At 42.6% G+C, this 26,745-nt stretch overlaps 1 protein-coding gene across 1 annotated transcript in view; it reads right to left on the bottom strand.

Moving 5' to 3' along the window:
* Nucleotides 1–14,134: 14,134 nt before the first annotated feature.
* gfral (GDNF family receptor alpha like) overlaps nt 14,135–26,745 on the bottom strand; it is a 65,912-nt gene continuing 53,301 nt past the window's right edge. Inside the window, exons 12-13 of the mRNA XM_069888095.1 lie at nt 24,195–24,279; nt 14,135–14,470 (exon numbers count right to left, since the gene is read on the bottom strand). Of these exons, the coding sequence (XP_069744196.1) occupies nt 14,338–14,470; nt 24,195–24,279 (218 nt within the window). The 3' untranslated portion in view covers nt 14,135–14,337. The remainder of the gene's footprint in view (nt 14,471–24,194; nt 24,280–26,745) is intronic.

Here is a 26,745-nt window from a genome sequence, read left to right as displayed (position 1 = left end):
CTACAAATAAAAATGGGGCTGAAAATCCAGGTGTATTTACCATGAACATAAGGCTCAATGTCCATATCTCCCCTCACACTTCTCTGGGGATAAGCCCAGGTTACAGAATGGAGCAGAGTTTGGTGGATTGATGGAAGGAAGTGAAAGAGAACAGTTGAAAGGGGTAAGTGTAGCTATCTTTGCCAAAGCTTCCTTTGTCATCGAAGTGGATAAACTTCCACCCCTGACCTTGAATTAACTTGGGCCGTCTTGGTCAACTGACTCCCTTTTCTCCATCTCTCTGTCTCCATCTCAGGGGAAAAAATCTCAGTTGACATCTACAAACCCACCAGCTCCCTCAGCTACATCGACCATGCCTCTTCACACCCTGCGCCCTGTGAGGATTCAATTCTCTTCTCTCAATTCCTCCATCTCCATTGCATCTGCACCTAGGAGGAGGACTTATGCCAGATCATCAGAGATGTCCTCCTTCTTCAAAGTGGCTTCCCTTTCACCGCCAACAACTCAGTGCTCATCTGCATATCCTCTATTAACTGCACATCCTGCCCTTGCCCCCTCCACCCCCACACTCAAGGACAGGATACCCTTGTCCTCACCTACCACCCCACCAGCACATCAACACATCCTCTTCCACCATTTCCGCCACATACTACGTGATCCCACCACCAAACATATCTTTCCCTCTCCTCCCCTCTCCACTTTCCACAGGGGCCGCTCCCTCCAAGACTCCCTCATCCATTCCTTCCTTCCCACCTTGAGACCTACTCATGTAACCACAGGAGATGCTCCACTTGTGCCCACACCTCCTCCCTCACCACCAGTTGGGGCCCCAAACAGTCCTTCCAAATGAAGCAACATTTAATTGTGAATCTGCAGGGCTTCATCTAGTGAATCTGGTGATCCTGCTGTGGTCTCCTCCACTTTGGAGAGACTGGACGCAGACTGGGAGATCACTTTGTTGAGCACCTCGGCTCCATCTGCTGCAGTGGCGTGGATCACCCATTGACTACCTATTTCAGAATCAGAATTTATTGTCATGAACAAGTCATGAAATTTGGTGTTTTCGGCAGCTTCATAGTATAAATACTCCTATTATAACCATCTTACATTACTATAAATTAAAAAAAATAGTAATGAATGAAAAGTGAGGCCGTGTCTATGGTTCATTGATCATTCAGGAATCTGATGGCAGTGGGGAAGAAACTGTCCTTTTGCCACTGAGTGCTTGTCTTTAGGCTCCTGTACCTTTTCCCTGATGGTAGCAGAGGGAAGAGAACGTGGCCAGTTCGCTATCCCATTCCCTTGACGACATGTCCGTCTGTGGTCTCATGCACTGGCAGACAGAGACCACCCACAAACTGAACAAACAACACCTCATCTTTGGACAGGGCACCGGAAGGCACTAGCATTGACTTCTCCAGTTTCTGTTGCCCAACCCCATCTCTTCTTTGTCCTCTTTCCTCTATCTCTGGGTCTCTTTCTCTTCCCTTTTCCCTCTATCTCCCTCCACAAAACTACACCCTCCTCTATCAATTCTCACTTTTCCTCATCTGTCCTCTTATCATATCCAATTAACACTGTTTGTCTGTTGGTCTGTACTCCTCCCCCTCCCATTCTCCCCTCTTCACCAGCTTTTTAATTTAGGGCCCTTTCCTGCTTTACGCCCTCCCTCCCTCCCTCCCTCCCTTCCTTCCCTCCTTCTTTCCTTCCCTCATTCTCTCCCTCCCTTCCTTCTTCCTCCCTCATTCCCTTCCTTCCTCCCTTCCCCCCTCTCTTCCTTCCTCCTCCCCTCCCTCTGTCACTCCCTCTTTCCCTCCCTCTCTCCCCTTTCCTCTCTCTCTCCACCCTTTCCTCTCTCTCTCAATCCCTCCATCCTTTCCTCCTTCCCTCCCTCTCTCTCCTTCCCTCCCTCACTCCCTTCCTTCCCCCATCTCTCCCTCCTTTCCTTACTCCCTTCCTTCTAAATTTATCATCTTTGTTTCTCTTCTCATGTTAATTATAATTAAATTGTTGTCAGTGTGTTTTCTGTACCTGGGAAGCTGTAGAAGTAAGACTTTCATTGCATCTGTACATTGCGCATGTACGTGACAGTAAAGTGTTCATTCATTATTAACAATTCAAATTCTATCTTTTTTTTAATTTTTTTTAATTTTTCACACTATGAACCATACTGACCAAATTACACACAAACATTTCCCTCTTGAATATACACAGTGTCATTTTCTCCTCTTTTCTCCCCTCCCTTCCCTCCCTCCTTCACCCCCCCCCTCCCACTCACTCAACGTTCAACATTTATGATACTTTAAACCAAATAAACAATGTTCTCACACAAAGAAAATAAACGAGAAAATTGTGTCATCCACTTTTACATACTGGGTCAGTTCATTTCGTCTTCTTCTCCTTCTGTCATTTTAGGTGGTGGAGATCCGCGGTAGAACTTCTCTGTTGTGTTCCATATACGGTTCCCAAATTTGTTCGAATACTGTGATGTTCTTTCTTAAATTATATGTTATTTTTTCCCATGGAATACATTTATTCATTTCTATGTGCCATTGCTGTATTCTCAGGCTATCTACTGATTTCCAGGTTGACATAATACATTTTTTTGCTACAGCTAAGGCTATCATAATAAATCTTTTTTGCGCTCCATCCAAATCGAGTCCAAGTTCTTTACTTCTTATATTACTTAGAAGAAAGATCTCTGGATTTTTTGGTATGTTTCTTTTTGTGATTTTATTTAATTCCTGATTTAGATCTTCCCAAAATTAATAATCTAGGCCATCTATACAAATTAAATTATCAGCCATTAATGAAGAAATTACAAGACGACTTAGAACATTGGAAAGATTTACCACTAACACTGATAGGAAGGGTAAATTGCATTAAAATGAATATCTTCCCAAGGATACAATACCTATTCCAATCGTTGCCAATTCACCTAACAGAGAAATTCTTCAAGGAGCTAAAGAAAATAATAAGGAAATTCTTATGGAAAGGGGTGAAACCAAGGATAGCACTAGATAAATTAACAGAATGGTACAAACAAGGCGGCTTACAGCTACCAAACTTTAAGAATTATTATAGAGCAGCACAATTAAGACACCTATCTGATTTTTATCAAACAAGGGAAAAACCAGATTGGACCAGATTAGAGCTAGATAAAATAGGGGAGAAGGTACCTGAACATGTACTATATAAGTGGGATGAAAAGCTGGTGCAATGTGGGAATTCACCAGTACTACACCATCTGCTCAACATTTGGAAGAAGATTCACGTAGAAAGGAAAAAAACAAATTGTCAACTACCAAAATTATTATTGACGCAAAATCAACTAATCCCTTTCACAAAAGATAATCTTTCCTTTAGAGAATGGGAGAGGAAAGGGATCAAAAGAATAGAAAATTGTTTTTCGGGAAATAAATTATTATCTTTTGAACAAATGAAGTGCAAATATGGTATAACTCATGGTACAATGTTTGCATACCACCAACTGAAAACCTACTTGAAGGACAAATTGGGAAGCAGGCTGAGGTTACCAGAAGGAAGCAATTTTGAATATGTGATTACAGACACAATGATAATTAAAAGATTTATAACAAACATGTACATCAAACTGCAAGAGAAAGAGAACGAGGAAACAAACTGTAAACCCAAACAAAAATGGGAACAAGATCTAAGCATAAAGATAAAGAATGAAACAAGGGAAAAGCTATTCTCCAGAACTATGAGAAATACAATGAACACAAGGTTACGCATGATACAATATAATTGGTTACACAGGCTATACACCACACACCAAAAGTTAAATAAATGGGACCCAACAGTATCAGATAGATGTTTTCGCTGTAAGAAGGAAACGGGAACAACAGTACATGCAATTTGGGCATGAGAAATTCTATCTTCTTTGAAGAGCTACAGAAAAATCTTAAAAAAAGATTCTGCAGATGCTGGAAATCTGATATAAAAACAGTATGTGCTGGAAAAGCTCATCACGCCAGGCAGCATCTGTGGAAACAGAAACAGTTAATGTTTTGTGTCTGTGACCCTGTATCAGTCGTGACACAGCTTAGTCCAGGTAGCAGAGAAGATAGAACATAGAATATTACAGTGGAGTACAGGCCCTTCAGCCCTCAATATTGTGCTGACCCATATATTCCTTCCTAAAAAAATGTACTCGACCCTCCCAACCCCGTAACCCACAAATTTTCTTTTTTCCATGTGTCTGTCTAAGAGGGTCTTAAATGTCCCTAATATTTCAGTCTCCACCACCATCCCTGGCAAGGCATTCCAGGCACCCACAACTCTCTGTGTATAAAACTTACTCCTGATGTCTCCCCTAAACTTTTCTCCCTTCACTTTGTACACATGTCCTCTGGTGTTTGTTAATCCTGCTCTGGGAAGCAGGTGCTGCCTGTCCTCCCTATCTACCTCTCATAATCTTATAGACCTCTATTAAGTCTCCTCTCATCCTTCTATGCTCTGAAGAGAAAAGTCCCAGCTCTACAACCTTACCTTATAAGACTTGTTTCCTAATCCAGGCAACATCCTGGTAAATCTCCTCTGCACTCTCTCCATAGTTCCACATCCTTCCTATAATGTGGTGACCAGAACTGTGTGGTCTTACCAGAGATTTGTAGAGTTGTAACCTGACCTCTCTACTCCTGAACTCAATCCCCCTATTAATGAAGCCCAGCATCACATAGATGGGGAGAATAATGGGTGAAACAAAGAGAATTTTTCAATTGGGATGAAACAAAAGGGATGCTAAAGTTCTTTGTCTGTGCCATGTGTTGCTGATGTCTGGTGTAATGGGATATAGCCAGAAGGCCACGAGGTACAGATGGTGGTAAAGTATCATATCCAGTTGCAAAGATAGACAAAGCGAATGATCTGCTGTACAAAATTTGTTGTCTTCAGAATGCAACGGAAGATGAGAGCTTCATCAGGTTATAACAATGCAAGAGGCCAAAGGCAGAGAGGTCAGAGTGGGAGTTGGATGGGGAATTAAAGTGGCACCCTCATGATTACTCCTGTGGACTGCACACAGGTGCTCTGCAAAGCAATCACCCAATCTGTGTTTGGTTTCCCCAATATGGACAAGACTCTGTTCTGAACATTGAATACAGTCCACTAGATTGGAAGAAGGTGGGAAGGAATCGTTGCTTCACCTGGAAACACTCATTTTATTTCACACCCACTCAAGCGTTGGGGGGATTAGAGAAATCGTGGGTGTCAGGGTTGTCATTCTGCAAGGGCAATCCACTTTTCAAATCTCTGCATTACAGTGGTCTGCACCTCTTACCCACAACAGCACGGGGTCTTTTCTCCCGTTCTCTCGGACCCCATCCTCAAAGGATGAAGGGCAGCATTGCTGAGTCACACAAGAATGTTATGTATATGGTCCTCTACACAGTAAACGGTGCAAGTTACAAAAAGCATTTACAAAAAGGGAACATTTATAAATGTTGAAGGCACATCATTTGCTATTACAATTGTTAAGAAATAGTGCTCATGAAGTTGATTTGTGCAGAATTTTTTTCTGCATCGATGCTAGGGAGTTGTCAGCATAGAGAGAAATGTGTTATACTTGCAATGGCTGTTGAGTGTGCCATTCAAACGCTGTTTTCCTTGGGAATTATTTGGAACATGTGAATGTCAAAATGAATTGTAAGTTAGTTAGAGGTCGAGTGAGTCTGTGGTCAGGGTAATGTCCCGACAATGTTCAGCAGATGCTGTGAGGAGCTTGTGTTTCAGCGGTAGCACATGCTAGTCATAAACTACCATCTGTAAAACACTACCGGCCCATGTACATACCTAGCATCCCATATAATGAAAACCAGGATCAGCCGAATACATCAATAGCAGTATTCTTGAGGTACTGAGAAACATATTAAGCATTAAACTGTAACATGAAACTACTTCTCCATGAAAATAACAAGGAACATTTTATTCTCCCAGTGTTTGCTCAATAGATTGTATTAAGCCATACTAAAATCATCAATAACCAAAATGTGTTAGCCTGCCTTTTGTATTGCATTGTTGGTTCTGTTAAAAGTATTTATTTAATGCCATTTGGGAATGATTATTTATTTTAATTTAGATTTCCACTCCAGCTTCACAGAAAACTGTACTGTGTAGATAATGTGGCAGGGCCTTGTCACCATGGATGCGCAACATTTCCATCTCTGTTGTCCTAAAGCTGTTAGTTATCTGATATGATGATAAACTGTCATTCGAGTGTAATCAAATAAATGTTCCTGTTGCTTTAAGTGAACTTGTCTTAAAAATTGATTAAATGTCAAAAACATACTGTTAAAGAGTTCAGATAAGTTTGCAGATTCAAGGCTTAGTTTGATGTTGAGGCTGTCAATTGTAAAACGGGTTTGCCCATGAATTTGCTGATATCGCCTTCTATAGATTGTATTCACAGAGAGAGCCCCTTTGAGGGTCCTGATTATCAATGAAGTTTGGAAACAGGGCAGATGGCAAATTTGTGTGAATTGAACTGTAGTGGAAACACTACACACACACACCCAACAGACACACACACACCCAACAGACACCTCCCCCTCCCCACCCACACACCCACCCATACCCACACACGGAAAAATTATCATTGAAATATATTTGGTACTGCCGTTAACCTATCTAATCGTCCCTGCTATTAAAAAAAAAGACACACTTCTGTCAGACCACCGGTATCCCAAACTTCATTCAAACACTTAAATAGCTCAATGTCACATCCTGTGAGATGAAGCTATCTGCCAGCCAGGCAATCCTGATTTTGATGTTCCTGTAACTCCTCCTTGAAGGTAATGGGTCAAACATACTGCGTGCTGGTTGGAAAGGGTCCTCAATAATTCTTTGAGCCCTATTTATGTACGCTCTTGGTGAATGCCATAAATAGAGGAATGATAGAAACATACCGGGACCCAATGTGGATCATCTGTCTCACAGGTCTGGAGCTCCCCAGAGTCTAACAGCAAAGCCCTGAATGGCAGCATCTGCTCGTATAATGCCGAAGAGGAACTCTGCCCCAGATAATCCTAAGACCCACCCATCTTAATCGATAAAGCTAGAACAGAAATCAAAGTATTTAACTGATGATCAGTATTCATCATCTCAAATTATCCAATAAATGGTTCATTGACATTGCAAAAGCCTCTCTCTTTTATTTTAAATTGCATTTATTAGAATTAATTTAGACAACAATAACTAATTAATACAATGTATTATGCGGCAAAAGCAGCCAGGAAACAGTGGATCCATTCAAAAGTCTTGTGTACATTAATACAGTCAGGGAGGAAGGTCATCAATGAGAATATGGATGGAAGTTAGCTTGCAAGAAGTGTTCATTCTCCTAGTTCTGCCTCATGAAGCAAGACACCCTTCTGGAAGCTGTGGATCAGGAATCTGAATCCTTTATCCACTCCTGATATTAAATTAAGGTTATCAAACAAGTTTTATCAGGAAACTTTGAAAACAATGAAAACACAATAGGGAGGTTTGCACATGCATGAAGATTTGACACATGCCAAATGCCACAGGAACTCTATTTTTCAACTATAGCATTGTCAGCCTTTGTGTCTCCATTTTAACATCCAGAGGTTTTTGTAGTCTGTTCAGAGATCTTGGACATTCTGAAATGAAACACAATTGTATGGGTTATTCTTAATCAAATAGGTTCGGAAATGACTTAACCCCCAGTGGATATTTTTTTGAAAAGGTGGTTTTGTTACCAAAGTAAATGATTTGCAAATATTCCTTGACTGGTTGTTGTAACCTGACCTAAAAGCCCTTCAGAGTCTGAAAATCCCCTGGTGTTGAGAGAGGAAACGCTATCAGAATGAAGCAAGGGGAATTGTTTTTAACCAAAGTCATGTCTGTAGGTTTTATTGCCGGTATCACTGAAGCAGACAATGAGGAAGGCTCACAAAATGTCTTTTATTGAAGGCGGTGACTGGTACAACAGAATATCACAAGTCATGTCATGTGAAACACACCATCCTTTGAGGTGCACTAACCCAAATGCTGAGGAAGAAAACCCACACAAGCAAACAATAGTAAAACTGATCATCTGCATGGTTCAGAAATGTTATCTGGATCATCAAGTGGTGCGTCATGTGCTGCTTCCTTTAACTCACTGGGAGTCCACGCATGCTCTCCTATTAAATAACAGAGCCCCATTCGCAGATTCCTTTGAACCCACTGAGACCACCCTTGCAGGGCTCTTTTTAAACCCACTGGATCTCGTTTTCTGCATTCTATTTAAACCCTCCTGGTTCACTGGAAAATGTATTCTACTATTGTGTAACATTGACAAAGAAGGTCAGTTGAAAGTAGTGGGGCAGCATGGTTGGAGTAACGGTTAGCATGACGCTGTTACAATGCCAGCGATAGGGACCGGGGTTCGAGTCCTGTGCTGTCTGTAAGGAGTTTGTGTGTTCTCCCTGTGTCTGCATGGGTTTTCCCCGGGAGGGACTCCGGTTTCCTTCCACCATTCGAAATGTACTGGGGGTTGTAGATTAATTGTGTGTACATTGGGCAGCATGGGCTCATCGGCCAAAATGGCCTGTTACCGTGCTATATGTCTAAATTTTTAAAAAGAACGTGTGCTGGGGTATTAACAGGAGAAACATCCAATAATCTGGGAGATCTTCCCATTGGGAACCATTCCCAGGGTGATGGCTAGTCGGAGCTTTAGTACATTAAGTTATACTGATAGTTAATTACCTATGGAAAAGAATGCAATGAACTATTTATTTACCCATACATTCCTGGACATATGTTTAACAAATTGAACTTCATTCATTTTCTTAGATCTATCTACTACAACCTCTGAGTTAACACATCTTTTCTATACTATCCACTTCAAACACATAATTCCAAAGGATCTCTCTGATATAACTGTTATATTACTGTGTATATCTACAAATAGATATCTTTGAAACATGCAATGTAGCTCAGCTAAATGTTAGCCACTCCAGTAAATACATACAATAGATACCTTTTTTAGTATATTACTGTAAATTGTCAAGTCCACTTTGACATGGTACATAACAGCACAATACAGGCCCTTCAGCCCTTAATGTTGTTCCAACCTATATGTACCCTACCAAAGAAAAACAAAACCCTCTCTACCTCATAATCCTCAATCATTCATGTGCCTGTCTCATGCTCTTCTCTTCCATGAGGGCATTCAAAAGGCATTTGGATGGGTATATGGACAACGAGTTCAGACGGATAACAATACAGGTAAATGCCAACTTGGACAGCATGGATGAGTTGGACTGAGTGGCCTGTCCTACGCACTATTGCCCCATGAATCGTTCCCTGTCGTACATCCTGAGTGCCCAAAGACACCAAATCCTTTCTGTTTCTTGCTGTCTCATTGAAGATTTAACATCATCTGTTCACTTTTGGAAAGTATGAAAAAGAAAGTTTACTTGGCTGACCTTTTCATTTCTTACCGGATAGATCACAGAGCTTGACCTAAAATGATCTGCTGATCAGTGATCTCGGCCTGAGATTTCATGCACAGCTTCAACATTTGATACGGTTCGCACTTTCTCCAGCTGATATCTCCTCCACTCCCTCCCTTTGTTCTGCATTCACCACCAGTTCCTCAATGATATCCGTCTCTCTCAGAACATGTTAAGTCTAAACAGATAAGTTTGCTCACAATTCTAAAACCTCTAACAATGAATGACCTTAAGAAAATCTAAAACACATATATGTCTTGGGAGACCAAGGGCTCTGGGACATAACCCCTTAATCAAGTCATTTATGTTTGGCTTGATGAAGGCTCCTGACCTGAAATATTTACTGAGTGAAACATGAAAGTCTGCAGACGCTGTGATTGAAGTAAAATGATGGAGGAACTCAGCTGGTCTTCAACATCCATAAAAAGCAAAGATAAAAAGCAAAAATATTGACTGATCGTTTCTATCTATGGACGCTGGGGGACCTGCCATGTTCCTCCAGCAATTCTTCTCTGCTGTTAGTTCATGCCCTCAAGGTCTTCATAGCCCATGACCTGAGGTGCTCCTTTACATTTTTACCATGATGTGTTGGCAGCAGATGTTAGCGATCTGCTTGTGGCTTTTATACCTGCTCTTCACTTAAGTACAACAGAGTTTTTGCGGCCCAGATGTGCAGCCCCTCCCTGTGACCTGTGTTCAATTCTGATCTCAGACACTGTCTGTGTGCCGTTTATATGTTCTCCCCATGACCGTGTGGGTTTCCTTAGGTTGCTCGGGTCTCTCCCTCCATTCCTTAGATGTACGGCTCCGTGGGTGATTGGCCACGGTAAACTGTCCCTCATGTGTTGGTGGATGGTGGAGTCTAAAGGTGAATAGGTTACAGGGAAAATTAGTAGGCCAGTGGGCTTGCTCGGTGAGCTGACCTAGTCTGAGTGGGCCAAATGAATCCAGCACTATCTGTAAGGAGTTTGTACATTCTCACTGTGACTGCATGGGTTTCTTCTGAGTGCTCCCATTTCCATATATAACCATATAACATATAACAGTTTATGGCATGGAAACAGACCATTTCGGCCCTACAAGTCCACGCCGGTTCACTCAAACAACTCCGCTAGCTCCCCTCGCCTATTCTCTGTCTATAACCTTCTAACCCCCTCTTATCCATGTATATATCCAGCCTCCTCTTAAATGAAAGAATTGACTCTGCCTCAGCTATTCCCTCTGGAAGATTATTCCATTCAGCCACCACTCTCTGAGTGAAGAAGCATCCTCTAATGTTTCTCCTAGAATTTTTACCCTTATCCTCAACTTGTGTCTTCTTGTTTCAACCTCCCCTGTTCTCAGGGGGAAGAGTCTACTTGCATCTAGTCTATCTATTCCCTTCATAATTTTAAACACCTCTATCAAATCCCCTCTCAACCATCTACATTCCAATGAATAAAGTCCTAACCTCTTCAGACTTTCTCTGTACTCTAGGTATTTTAAGCCAGGCAACATCCTTGTAAATCTTCTCTGCACCCTCTCCACCTTATCTATATCCTTCCTATAATTTGGAGACAAGAACTGAACACAATATTCCAAACCTGGCCTCACCAACGCCTTAAACAGTCACAGTATCACTTCCCAGCACCTATACTCTATGCTATGATTTATGAAGGCTAGCATACCAAATGCCTTAAGCACCCTGTCAACATGGGAATCCACCTTCAAGGAATGCTGCACCATAACTCCAAGATCTCTTTGTTCTTGTGCATTCCCCAATGTCCTCCCCTTTACTACATATGTCCTATTTTGATTACTTTTACCGAAATGAAGCACCTCTCACTTCTCTACATTAAATTCCATCTGCCATCTTTCAGCCCAATTTTCTAGACAAACCAAATCCCTCTGTAATCCCTGAAAACCTTCCTCACTATCCACCACTCCCCATATTTTCATATCGTCTGCGTATTTACTTACCCAGTTAACCACCCCATCATCCAAATCATTACTATAAATTATTAATAACAGGGGACCTAGCACCGATCCTTGAGATACTCCACTCGTCACAGGCTTCCATCCTGACAGATAGTTGTCCACCATAATCCTCTGCTGTCTCTCCTCCAGCCACCTCTGAACCCATCTTACTATTTTTCTATTAATCCCTAGTGAATGAACCTTCCTTACAAACGTATTATGTGGAACCTTATCAAAAGCTTTGCTAAAATCCAAATAGACTACATCAACGGCACTACCTTCATCTACCTTTCTTGTCACTTCTTTGAAAAACTCAACAAATATGACTTCCCCTTCACAAACCCATGCTGAGTGCTCCTGATCAATCCCTGCTTATCTAGATATTTATACACACCATCTCTAAGAATACCCTCCATAACTTTTCCTACCACCGAAGTCAAGCTTACAGGCCTATAATTACTCGGCCGACACCTTGTGCCTTTTTTAAATAACGGAACTACTTTAGCAACCCTCCAATCCCGTGGCACCACACCCTCTTCCAGTGATCATTGAAAAATCACTGACAGTGCCTCCACTATTTGCTCCCTGACCTCCCTTAATGTCCTGGGGAAAATCCCTTCAGAACTGGGAGACTTATCTACTTTTACTGACCCTAGCAGCTCCAAAACCCTCTCTTTACTAATCCCTATCTTTTCCATAACTAAGCCATTTTGCCTCACATATCTCACATAGTCCAATGTCTTTTTCCTTCGTGAACTCAGATGAGAAAAAAAATCATTTAATATCTCTCTCATCTGATATGGTTCCTTTCACAGTTCACTGCTCTCATTTTCCAGTGGTCCTATTCTATCCTTAACCCTCCTTTTAGTATTCACATATCTGTTAAAACCCTTAGGATTCTGATGTTCCAAAGACATACAATGTTAGTAGGTTAATTGGGCAGCATGGGTTTGTGGGTCTGTTACCAGCCATATCTTTACGATTTAAAAAAATGTATTCATAACTGCATTCCCTTCTGATACAGAAGGAGTGACTTTGGTTCAAATCCCACAGCTGCCTGTGAGGAGTTTGTACGTTCTCCCCGCAACCTGCGTGGGTTTCCTCCACATGGTTCCAGTTTCGTCCCGCCCTCCAAAGATGAACGGGGCAAGAGAGTTAATTGGGGGTATTTGGGTAGCACAGGATTGTGGGCCAGCAGGGCCTGTTACTGTTCTGTACCTCTAAACTAAAGACGACAGGCTTGTGGGCCAGCAGGGCCTGTTACTGTTCTGTACCTCTAAACTAAAGACGACAGGCTTGTGGGCCAGCAGGGCCTGTTACTGTTCTGTACCTCTAAACTAAAGATGACAGGCTTGTGGGCCAGCAGGGACTGTTACTGTTCTGTAACTCTAAACTAAAGACGACAGGATTGTGGGCCAGCAGGGCCTGTTACTGTTCTGTACCTCTAAACTAAAGACGACAGGCTTGTGGGCCAGCAGGGCCTGTTACTGTTCTGTACCTCTAAACTAAAGACGACAGGCTTGTGGGCCAGCAGGGCCTGTTACTGTTCTGTACCTCTAAACTAAAGACGACAGGATTGTGGGCCATCTCCCTTTTATGCTCCATTATTTCCAGGTCCCTTGGCAGGGTTACGGCTGGAAAGGTAACTAAAGTTTCACCTTTAACTCTTTAAACCTCTGCTGACACTTGAAGAAACCCAGGCTGACACAAGGCTGCACATCAAGAGTTTTACACTGTTATAAAGAGCTCTGTGGCAGATTGAGTTCAATTCATTATCAATTGAAAACCATGGAGAGATAGAGCCCCTCAGCCCATTCATTTCATGCTGACCCTAATTGTACCCATGCCCACTCTATTTTACCCTCAATCCCATTAACCACGCTCAGACTCCACCACTCACCTAGACTCCAGAGGTAGTTTTCAGTGGCCAATTAACCTCCCATTTAGTACATATTTGAGAGGTGGGAGGGAACCAGAGCACCCAGAAGAAATCAGAGGCCAGGATTGAGCCAGGGTCTTTTGAACCGTGAGGCATCGCTGCGCCACACCACATTAGGAATTTTTTTTAATCATCTGTGCGTTGACGGTGACCTGTAATTTGCATTTGGGGAATTGGCCTTCAACTGATTTCTCACTGATTGAATTAGACAGGGGGAAACAGGAGATGAACAAATGTACAATAAAATGGCCTAGACATCCTACAGCTGACACTCTGCTTGTTCATATTGTGGCCATTAATATTTTTTTTAAATGGCGGAGCTGCTGTAATGGCAGAACTCTCACTGGTGCGGACCCGGGAGAGTGGGGAGCAAAGTCTCAATGCTCCTCCGGGGGTTCCAACCACCCGATTTGACCGCTGTCGGCTCTGTCATTGAAAAATCACTGACAGTGCCTCCGCTATTTGCTCCCTGACCTCCCTTAATGTCCCTTAACAGGCTTTAAATAGCCTGTTAAAGGATCCGACGGTGATTTATTTTAAGATCCCAAGATGGCGCCATCTATGATTGGCAGCAGTCACAAAGAGTTGCAGACTCCAGGGAAGCAGAGGTCTGGCGCAAGGCACCAGAAAATGGGAACACTACCTCCCCAGTTTGAGAAGGAGAAGGAGAGGAAACGGCCCACGGGACGGTGACCTTGGCGGTGAACTAGAGAGGGGCTCTGGGGCTGAAGAACATGCAGGCAGTGAGCTGTTGGTAACTCGAGGAACCCATGCAGGCTGCAGGCTGCTGGAGACAGTGGTCAAAGGACTCACGCCAGGCTGCAAACTGCTGGAGGCTGCCTCGAGACTGGCTGAAGGGGTGTCACATATCGGAACCAGGATGCAAAAAGGTGCGGAGGGTGCTGGAGGCTTCCTGATCATGTCAGAGGTTTGGATTTGGTCATCGGGTTGGACTGAAGGTCATGTGGCTGCGGTGGTTGCGGGAGCACTGGAGGCAAATCCACGGACATTCAGTGACTCTGGGGGTTCTCTCTTTTGCTTCTCTTTCTCTGGCTGCACTGGGCGATATCGGCTGATGGTGAATCTTTGTCTGCTAAAGGAAATTTCGAGTAACATCACAATTCTTGTTTTACAAAATAATCTTGAATCTTGAATAAACCGTATTAAAACTGTATTCACTCATTCTCTGGTAATCTTATTAATTACATGGAAGTTTAATAGGCTTAATATTAACCCCTCGGCCAGTTTTCAAATCATGCTGAATTACCTGCTGGTTAGTGTGATATGAGATACATTGAAATTGGAAAAAACATCCCTACTCATATTCCTTCACCCATGTTATGAAGAGATTATTTTTCTATAATGACCTTATGCAGTTGAAACAATTAAAATCTATGAAATATTTTTATATGTTTTTAGATTTGGTCACCTTATTACTGGAAGGTATGGACAGGGTGCAGAGGAGATTAACCAGGATGTTGCCTGGATTGGAAAATAAGTCTTATGAGGCAAGGTTAGCAGAACTGGGTCTTCTTTTTGGAGCGTAGAAGGATGAGAGAGGTCTACAAGATTATGAGAGGGACAGCCAGCACCTGTTTCCCAGGATATATGTACAAGGTTAAGGGAAGGAAGTTTAGGGGAGACATCAGGGATAAGTTTTTTTTTACAGGGAGTGTTGAGGGCACCTGGAATGCCTTGCCAGGGGTGGTGGAGGAGGCTGAAATAATAGGGGCTTTAAGAGACACATGGATGGAAGAAAAATAGAGGGTTGTGGAGTAGGGAGGGCTTAGTGTTATTTTAAGGAAAATATGGGTCGGCACAATATTGAAGGCCGAAGGGCCTGTATTGTGCTGTCATGTTCTAATATTCTCTGTGTGTCCATTTATTGGAAGTGATTCTAATTGAAATTGTCCACATCAATATCACACTGTAATTACTCCAACATTTCAGTTTTCCTTTTCCAAGCTCCTCAGCTTATACAGAAGAAAAAGCTGTTGTATAAATGTTGTGATAGAGCCAAGTGTGGTTAAGGAGTGAAAGCATACCCAACTATGACCTAAAGGGAATTGTTTTCTAAAACCTATTAGGCAATGCTGCAAATTTCAGATGCTTAATGTGGCCAACATTTGTCTCTCCTGCTACATGCTGGGACCTCGTTATGTGTTCCAGAAAGAAACAGCGATCAGAGGAATAAATAACAAAATAACATTTATAATTGGGACCATGGCGCAGCAGTTAGTGCTGCTGTCTCAGAAGAGGAACCCAAACATCCTGTCGCTATCTCTGCAGTTGCCATGGGGATTGCATCTTGCAAAAGTGACGGAGTTGGGAAGGTGCTTCAGTCACTGTGTTCATATCGTGTACATCTGGGTTACTGGGGTTCTTTATGCTGGTGCACTCCAGGGGCGACATTCCACTACTTGTCATCCTCGATGGATATAGTTAATAAATTAGGTTTGAAGTTAATTCACTTGCTTTCATTTATCTAAACAGAAGTGGGATGTCCCTGACTTTACAAGGTTAATGCTTAATCCGGGATTTTTTTTTCCAAGCAGGGACAACTGAGCCAGCCACGAGAGCACGGCTAAATGGTGAATATGGCGGATGGATTCCGAAGGCCCAACCCCGACCCACTTGTTGTTGATGGCAACATCGCTGAAAACTGGCAGGTCTTTGAACAAAAATATGATATTTTCATTGTGCCAGCACACTCTGACAAGCCAGCCTGCACTCGAGCAAACATTCTCCTCAATCTAGCGGGATCGGAGACCATTGAATGTGAGCGGTCTTTCGTGTATGCGGGAGAAGTGAGAGCTCTTGGTAAGAGAGGACCAATCCTTGTTCCTGCAGAATCCAAAGAGGCTCCTGAATGCCTCAAGAGAAAATGTAAAGAGAAGTGCAACTCTCAAACCAATGTTACTATGGAAAGACATAAGTTCAACACACAAATCAGAAAGCTGGAGAGACAAATGACTCATATGTCAGTGATTTAAGAATCAAAGTGAAAAGCTGCAGTTTTGGAGGTCTCTGTGAGGAACTTATTAGAGATAGACTAGTCAGTGGTATTATTAATGAGAAAGATGTGTGATAGTGATTCGACCTTAGCTAAGGCTATCTCTACCCACGAGATGACAGAAGAGCTTAACAAAACACTGGCATCTCCACAGCACTCAGTCACCAATGCTGATGCAGTCCAGGCCAGGTTCATGAGAAAACAAAACTATGAGACAAAAATGAAGAACCAGCCAGAAAAAATATAATTGTGACAGTTTATTGTTAATTGCAATAACCGTGGAGGTGAACCGGCAGCTGAAAGAGACAAATGTCCAGATTTTGGTCATGCCTGTAACAAATGGAACCATTCTAAAAAACTCTGCAAGTCCAAACAACAGACCTACAATAGGCAGAGACCTAGGAGAACTGTTCAGATAGAACCAGACCAAGCTGATGGCGATACAGATGAGGCATGCTATGTCGATGATATAACTCTGCAAACAGCTGTTGATTCATGGATGCATTGATAAAAGAAAATGATGAAGTTTTTGATTCTGTGCAAGTTAATAGCACTTCAGTTAAAATGAAAGTTGACACAGGTCCCAAGTGTAAGGTCTTGTCAAAAAAGGCATTTGAGTAAGTAAAGAGAGAAGAACAAATAAGAGCATGCATTAAATCCACAAGCCGTACTGCATATGGGGGTAGCAACATCCAAACGGTTGGGATGGTTACATTGCAGGGCTCCCTAGCCGGATGCCTATACACATTGCCTTTTTTAATTGATCATAAGTAATATCCCATTGCTAGGGATACATGCATGCATTCAAATGGAATGCTCACCAGTTAAACCCCACTGTCACATCAAATTCAAGCTGAATATAGCAGGTTTTTTAATGGTGACCTTGGGAAGCTTCCCCAACCTATTCCATGAGGCTTGACCCGGAAGTAAAACCAATTGTTCATCCTGCATATGGCATTCCTGTGATTATGAAGTGTAGGACTAGCGATCAACCACATTAGACTGGGAGTTGAGATTAAGAGGCTTTAATCACCTTAATACATCAACACATCTCACATGTTTCTGGCCCGGTTCCAAGGCAGGAACTGAGGGTGGACTTTGGGCCTTCATAGGGATTTCTGGGGAGGGAGGAGTCACAGGTGCAGGGGTAGGCCAGCTCAAACTGTACAACCATACAGACAGTGCAAATAGCTATGCAGTAATTCCACCACATGAAGGTCAGAGCCCAAGCTGAGCGAGACAGGATGCAGGAACTGGGTGTCATCACTCTGGTTTCTGGGCCAACTGAGTGAGGATCTTCTACGCTGGCCACCAACAAAAAGAACAAACAAGAAATCAGAATATGCATCGATCTAAGAGGCTGCTCCAAAAAGGCCACATCACCCTATGCGAACTGTGGAAGAAGCAGCCGCACAAATACCGACTGCAACTGTGTTTTCAGTCTCAGGTGTGAGTTTTGGCAGATTTCACTTGACCACAAATGGTCCTTGCTCACAACCTTCAGCACTTGTCTTGGACGCTACACATTTCAATGGATGCCATTCAGACTCAGCTCTGTTGGTGAAGTGTTCCAGCACTCCGTGGAACTGATTTTTGCTGGATATCCCCGAGCAATCATAGTCGACGGCATATTCATTGGAGGAAAAAACGTGGAAGAACAGGACGCCAACCTGAGCAAAGTGCTCGACCGTGCTCGAGAGGTGAACTCAAGGCTTAATCCCCTCAAGTGAAGGTTCCGGCTGAACCAGGTCAGCTCTGTTGGTCTCGTTTTCACACGTGAAGGCCTCAAAGCCGACCCCTCCCAAACAAAAGGCACCAGTGAAATGCCAGAACCAGGGGATGTCCCAGCTCGGCAAAGATTCCTGGGGATGGACAACTATCTTGGAAAACTGATTCCAAATTCCAGTCAACTGATGGCTCCACTGCGACAACTACCACACAAGGACTTGGCATGAGTAGCAGAAAAAATGCTTTTGAAGCACTAAAGAGAGCACATGTCCTGCCCACCATTTCTGCATAATTATGATGTCAGTGAGCCGGTGACACTCACCAGTGATGCTTCACAGTATGGACTAGGTGCAGCCTGTTTGCTGAAGGAGAACCCATAGCCTATGCCCTCACAAACACTAACTGACACAGAAACCAGTTATGCTCAGATTGATAAAGTGCTTTTTTTAGCATGTTCGATATTCCATGATGATATTTACGGCAAGCTGATGACCATAGAAACGGACCATCAACTCCTGGTCACTATGCTGAAGAAACCCCATATATGCAACACCGGCAAGACCACAAAGGATGATGTTACAATTTTATAAGTATAGCATCACCCTCGTGTATAAAAGCTGAAAACAAATGTACCTGGCTGACAATCTGTCTCAAGCTGCCAGGAGTACCACAGTTCAGCAAGCTGATGAGCAAGACAACTTTGACGTGATGACAGTCGACTACATATCCTCTTCTCGCTTAAAGGAGTTAAAGAGAGACACGGCAGATGACACAACCCTGCACCCACTCAGCACTCTCATCAGACAGGAGTGGCCCACCAAACAGCATGGTCTTCCACATGCTGTTCATCCTAATTTTCCTTTCAGAGACAAACTAACTATTAAAGACGGGGTCATCATGAAAGGCCAGAAAGCCATCATTCCTGGGTCACTACAGCAGGAGGACATCAGCATTATACACAGAGGGCATCCTGGTGCAGAAGCTACTAAACGGAGAGCAAGAGGCAATAGTTTACTGGCCCTATAATGACAGATGACATCAACAAGGAGATGCAGCCATGCTGTCTGTAACAGCACAAAACCACACCAGCAAAAGGAATCACTCCTCCTTCATCCAGTTCCCGGCAACAGATATCTTTGAATGGTGCTGTCAGCAGTATTGGTGCTAGTGGACTCGTATTCAGGCATATGAAATTGACCTGCTTCGTGATGTTACCTCAGCAACAGTCATCATAGAACTCACGAGACATTTTTCAGTTCATGGAGCACCATACGCCCTCTTATCAGACAATGCCAGACAGTTTACAAGTCAGCGATTCAAGGACTTTGCCGTACAATGGGATTTTACTCATGTCACCTGTGGCCCAGGGAATCCCCAAACTCATGGATGAGCTGATAGAGCAGCACCAAGCACCAAGCAACTCCTGGAGAAATCTAACAGAGATAGAACTGATGTTTTCCTCAGCCTCTTAAATCTCTGAAACGTGCCATGAGACACAACGCTAAGGTCTCCTGCACACAGACTAATGCCAAGGCAAACACTCACTACTCTCCCTGTCTCAAGGAAGCTACTTGAACCTCATATGCATAAGCTACAAGAGGTAAAATTCCAGCTTCTCAATAAGAGACTGTCACAAAAGTTGTGCTATGACAGATTAAGCCAACCACTTCAGCCTTTAATGGAAGGGCAGGTTCTCAGGTTGCAGACCCCACAAGTTTACAACCAGACAGGCGTGGCAAAGGAGAGTTGCAAGAAGCCCAGATCTTACCTTGTTCACTCAGAAGGAAAGCTGTACAGGAGGAATTGCCGACACATTCTACATGTAGCCGAGCCTGCACCCACCCAGCCTAGTCTAAGTGACACTGACTGTCAGGATCCTGGATCTGGGTCAAAAGAACTAAACACTCTCACGAGAGTAGGACCGGAAAGGATGGACTGAGTGGTTTCAGGTTGAGGTGCCTGCAGCTGAGCCACCCTCAAACACAACTGAAAATCTCTATAGGGGATGCTCAGGTCACGTTAATAAGAAAAATCCCAAATACAGAGACTGAATTGTGTTTTACAGCGTTTGGCTATAGTAATTGATATTCATATTGTTTACATGTAGCGAAGTGTTTTCTTATATTTCTCACCTAATATGCTGGTCATTTCAGTGATAGAATGTGTCTGCTAAATAAGCACTGAAGTTTAACAAGGTTATCTTGTCATGGTGTGGAGTATGAGCGAAGGAAAGGGATGTAGATCAGTCACTGTGCTCATATCCTGTATATCCGGGTACTGCGGTTCAGGGGAACCTTTACACTGGCGCACTCCGGTGGCCATGTTCTGTTACTTTACATCCTCGATGTATATTATTAATAAATTAGGTTTGAAGTTAATCTACTTGCTTTCATTTACCTAAACTCGCAACACCAAGGACAATAGATGAGTTCATTAAAGTACCTAATTTTCACCCATCTCTCACTATCGAGAGATGAATGACTGTTTTACCCTTCATCTGTGTGGTTCTGAAGTTGGAAAAGTGAAAACAATGAACTTCCAATGTGTGGCACACCAGCCACACGATGCAACGACTCGGCTGCAGCCAATCAGTGCCTGTGGCTGGTCATGTCCATGAGCAGGAGTCGATGGGGCCTCACTCCCATTGTCAAGTATTTCCAGCCGCAACAAATTCTCCAATCTCAGATGCCTTTGGGGTCCAATGGTGTTAGCTTTGCTGTGCTATTTGCTTTATTTCTTTGTCGGTTCCCTTTCTAAACAATTATGGTGAGAAAGGAGCCTTATCTTGTACATGTGGGGCAAAAATGGACTTTGTTGCTCAAGTCTTCATGCAGAAATCTTCTCAGTGCCGGAAGGGAGCTTCAAACCCCAACCTCACCTCCTGTCTAATACTTCCATTTATCTATACTGCGAAAATGGGTCCAGTCATTCATTTCCCCAGAGTAATTGAGTCAAGCCACAATGCCACTTATCATATGTATGGAATGGGCTGCTGGAGGAGTTGGATGAGATGGGTGCTACTGAAATGTATAAGAAAAATAATGGACAGATGCATGGTGTAAGGTAAAAACATCATGAGATGGGACTGGAGAAGGAGTCACCCAGTACTAAGGAGTAACAGGACGGTGTGACCTTGTATGCTCAAGATAAGTTTGGCACTAACAAGCTGATGAGCAGCAGACTAACAATGAAGGGTAGCAACAGCTTATTCATTGGACAATGTAATGGTATGATAATTTACTAAGTGCGTGTCCTGGGGTATAAAAAAAAACACCACTTGCTGATATCGTTAGAATGCGCTTTCTCCAACTAACACTGTTAGTTATAAGTGTTACAATCCGGTAATAAAGAACCTTGATTTCGACTCAGTCTGGTGTCTGACTCCCTCATTCTTGAACAAAGCAGACCTAACAATGGATAGAATGGGTTAGAGGGATATGGGCCAAACGAAGACAAATGGGAGCAGTGTGCAAAGGATATTTTAGTCAGGGTGGGAAAGTTAGGCCAAAGGGCCTGTTACCACACTGTTTGACTCTAGGACTCTATGTCTCTGCTAAATCTTTACTAAATTAGAACCTGGAGTGAACTGAGAGAGAGAGAGAGAGAGAGACAGAGAGACAGAGAGAGAGAGAGAGACAGAGAGACAGAGAGAGAGAGAGAGAGAGAGAGCATTCTATAAATATTTGTTGACATTAAGCCTTCTAACCTTTAGTCCAATGGTTCTCAACCTTTTTCTTTCCACTCACATCCCACTTTAAGTAATCCCTATGCCATCGGTGCTCTTTGATTAGAAAGGAATTGCTTAAGGTGGTATGTGAGTGGGAAGGGAAGGTTGAGAATCACTGCTCTAGACCCAATTGTTACTGAAATATTTTGCTTGAGAAAAATTGTCTATGGCCCATTCTCTTTGGAGTTATGAAACCGTGCACATAACGAGTCAATTAGGTCTGATTGAAATAGAGGTTTCAAACTTTTCTTTCCACTCACATACCACCTTATGCAATCCCTTACTAATCACAAAGCACCTATGGCACACGGAATACTTAAAGTGGTATGTGAGTGGAAAGAAAAAGGTTGAGAACCTTTGGTTTAGTCTCTGCCCTCAATAACGTTCTCACTTTCATTGCCAACTTTCCTGACACTTGGGAAACCTTTGCATTTTAAATGGATTTTTCACTGTACCATAGGAACTTAAGTATCTTGGTAAGCTTTCATAACTCCACCACAGGACATTTGGATGGTATCATATTTTCCGTTAGCTGACTTCCATGAATTGTTATCACATATATAATTTAGGTCACAAAAGATTCGACAGAATGTACATCATTGATGGTTGGTCTCCTCCAAGCCAACAGGGGTCAGGGTGGTTTTTAAGGCTAATCTTGTGTGACTGTATTGATCAGTTGCCATTTGGTTGACCTTAGCAAGGGCTTTTGTCGTAGGGTGCAACTGTCATACAGACAGAAAAAAGTCCTTCAACCCATCATCATGCCTATGCTCACCTTTTTTCCCATCAACACTGTGCCTTTTAGCTTGCATTAGGACCTTATCCTTGCCAAAGCGTCTGTCTTAATGCCTCCTACACGTGGTGATTCTAGGATTCCAGCACTTCCTCTGGCAGCGAGTTCCACTTATCAATAATTCTCTGTGTAAAATACTTTGCCCACAGATTTGCTTTAAAACCACTTCTTTGCACCATAAATGATGTCCTTCCACGATGCAGGTGCAGTGAAAGGGTTCTGCTGATCTACTCTTTAAATCTTCACCAAGTATGATTGAAGATTTTTTTTTACAGTTTTTGAAAGGACAAATCTCAGCCTCCCCCAATTTTTGTGCATCAAGATAAAACAATTTCACCATTTCATCCGCCCACCTCGTGGGCCGTGGGTAATATTTCCAACATCCAGTTATTCTAATGGCCATCAATGAAGTACTAATCTTACAATATACCAGCCTCAATCCTTTCAAATATCTTGAAAAGAACGTGAAGTGTAATTTTACATTTTTAAATTTAATTTTAAAAAATTGGACATACAGCGTGGTAACTGGCATGTCAGCCCACGAGCCCACGTTGCCCAATTTACACCCAATTAACCTACAATCCCCAGTACATTTTGAATGGTGGGAGGAAACCAGTGTCCCCGGATGAAACCCATGCCAGTGCGGGTTTCGACCCCTGGTCCTGATCGCTAGTGCTGTAACAACATTGCGCTAACCGTTATGCCAACCGGGCCACACATTACTGTCACTCTTTTCTTTTCTCAGTTGATGCTGTTTAATAGAGCATTGCTAGTAGGTCAACATTGGTAAGAGATGATGTAAAATGTTTCTTCTTCAGATGATCAGCTTTGCTCTTTCTAGTCTGCACAATAAATGATTGATGCGTATTGTGATGTTTCTTTTTATTGTAATAAAGAAAGTTGAGTTATTTTAAAACAACTATACTTTATTAGCTATAGACTCAAGACCGTATGGAGGCATCCATCTTGAATCCAACCCAAGCTGCAACAAACTAGTCTCTGACTCCCTCTAGTGGTCAGGAGGATCACTAGCACTATCATTACAGGTATATTAGTTGGCGCACTGCAAATACAATTATGGCATGAATCTTGTAGCATATAGCAATTAGTCTGATGTTCAGTCAGGCCTCCATATTCTACCAGTTGGAGAGCAATAATTGTGGGGCTTTGAAGTAATATGAGCCCATCTTTAGTTATCTTTTATTCCAAAAACATCTGTGCACATTTGTATCTCAATAGATTTGACATAAGAAGCTCCGTCTGCAAATCACTGATGATCAGCCCCAAAACAAACAGATTTGGTAATGTGGCTGTTTTCACACTTCATTGATTAGCTTGACATTTGATTGATAGAAATAGCTCGCTAATCAACAACATCTGGACTAAATCTTACAGCAATTGTATTCCCACCTCCGTGATGTGAAAAGTGTTCCAACCAACGTTCTAATAAACCCAGCTGCTAGTACAGTTAAACAAATAAAGGTTTGCTTATGGAGCAGCACTTTTCTCCCATGGAAATATTATTTTCAGGCTTTTGAAAGGAAATAATTGCTTACCTTGTTTTACATAAGATGACAGTGATGACAACCCCTAAGACAAATGTGATTCCACACACATAGGTGATGGCACAGATTGTTATACCTAAGGGGAAATAAAAGAATAGTGAATCAATGTTGCATTTCATGTAGGACTTTTTTTTATAGCCATTAGAATTTTAACCCTCTTTAGTTGAGTGAGTGCCCTCTTTGAAACTTAACTGAAGATTCCAAGGATCGTATCACACAGGAAAGGGTCGGTTCAATGCTCCTAGCCTGTTGGAAGCAACTCTTATGTACCACATATGGGATGGCATGGAATGCCTTTATCCCATCAATGCTATTCTTTTCGTTGAGGGAGAAGGATAATGAAATTATTAAGAGAAAGGAAATTGTATTACTGTTCGTTCATGTGAAATTTAGTTCTACAAGTTCAGAGACCTCTCATTCGTTTGGTCCAACACATAATGAAGGCAGTGAAATTGTCTGTTACTTTGGCATGGTGAATAGGTATCATATGCTGTCACCTTTTGACCTTTCCCCATTGCCTTCAGGCAAGGGAATCCACTTAAAGCAAGAATGCTTTATAAAGATAATAAATTGTCAGAGGAAAAATATTATTTAAAAGGTAGTAAAACGGAAAAGAGGATGGAACAATATTAGGTTCAAAGTAAACAGCACAATGATTTATCTCAGGGCTGTTTTAATTCCCGATATTTAAGATTGCTGTCTTTTACAAAATCTCCCTTCTCCTAAGTGACGGAGATTGGGCAGGTTACCAAGAAGGCAGTTAATTTCAGAGTTTACAGACTCGTCAAATATAACAAACACCTGGTTTAACTTTTTCTAGCTCTTCCACAGGGGCACCACTCCTTTTCCATTATATTGTTTTTAATTGGAATTCCACATACAATTAATAAATAAAAGGATCCTTAAAGAAAACTGATTGCAACAACTGATAAAATTCTAGTTTCATTTAAGGTTGGATAAAGGGAGAAATTCTCTTAGGGGCTTTGGTGAGGAACTGTATTCGACACAAACATTAGATGCATTTCTCCTTTGCAGATTGTAAGGCAGTGACTGCTTTCAAAATACAATGATTTAGGTATCGAGTTTTAATTTTCTAGAATACCTGTTTTAGTTTTCTGAAAGGATAGAGGCAGGAAATAAGCGAAGTTCGGAAGGGTCTAGGTGTTCCAGTGCAAGGATCAAAAGAAGTTCAGAGGCAGATCTTAAGAAGGGAAACGTCATTTAAATTTATATTTAGAAATACAGGTCATTTTGGCCCACGAATCTGTGCCGCCCAATTTACAGCCCATTAACTGGTACGTTTCAAATGGTGGGAAGAAACCAGAGCCCCCAGGGAAAACACATGCAGACACAGGATAAACGTACAAACTCCTTACAGACAGCGCGGGATTCGAACCCTGGTCCAGATCGCTGGCGCTGTAAAGGTGTTGCGCTAAATGCTTCGCCAACTGTGCTGCCCCAATGTCATGTTGGTCTTTAAATGCTTAAAGGTTGGGTTTATAGAAGAGGGAACTTTTGTTATCATTCTATGGGCAATGGAGTGGCCACAATTGGAACACTGTGACCCCCCCCCCCCTCACCTAAAATAAAAGTTAGGATGGGATTAGTGAGAGTCTAAAGGTGATTGGCCAGGCTGAAGAGCCTAGTCCTCCTCATGATCTTGTGTTCCCACCACATGCCCACCAACACTACCTGGGTGTTAACAATGCCAAATTGGCCACAATGTGCTTTGAGGCACATGGAGTGTCTGTAATGGAGTGGGTGGCACAGTTAGTGCAATGCCTTTATGGCGCTAGCAATCTGGATCCCTCGCTGTCTGTAAGGGGTTTGTACGTTCTCCCTGTGTCTGTGTGGGTTTCCCCCAGAGGCCCCCGTTTCCTCCCACCATTTGAAACATACCGGAGGTGCAGGATAATTGTGTGTAAATTAGGAAGCACTGACTCGTGGGCCGGAATGGCCTGTTATCATGCTGTGTGTCTAAATTTTTTTTGAAGAGTTAGTTCTCAGCACCAGACTCCAATCCAAATGATTGGGTTTAGAGCAAGGTTGTAAACCAGTGTCATGGATCCATAGCGTTTTGTACATGGAATTCTTTTCAAGAATATACATTGCCTAAAATAGTAGGAATAATCATTCCCAATAAATATTTAAATTAATAATTTTAATGAAGTAGCAAATATTGTATCATTTTGAAAAATGTTCTCTGGAATTCTTTGGTCATCTGTCCAATCACCTTAGCATTGTAATCTAGATGGAGAGATGCAGCATGGCCCTCTGAGTCCATGCTGACCATTGATCACCCATTCACATTCATTCACTTTTTAAATTCTCCCCACACATTCCCTTCAAGTACTACAACTCACTAATACAATGAGAGCCATTTACAATCGCCAGTGAACCCACATCTTTGGGAGGAAGGAGGTGGGGAGGGGGTTGGCCACCTAGGGGCCAGGGATGCAGTGCTGCAGGAGCTCACGAGACTGCCACTCCGGCACGTCATGGGGCTGTTCAGGGCACCTCATGGGGTGGATCCAGGCACCTC

Source organism: Narcine bancroftii, chromosome 6, assembly GCF_036971445.1.
Source record: "Narcine bancroftii isolate sNarBan1 chromosome 6, sNarBan1.hap1, whole genome shotgun sequence".
Taxonomy (NCBI): Eukaryota; Metazoa; Chordata; class Chondrichthyes; order Torpediniformes; family Narcinidae; genus Narcine; species Narcine bancroftii.
Note: the sequence above shows the minus strand (reverse complement) of the source record. Positions and strands in the feature narration are given on the sequence as shown.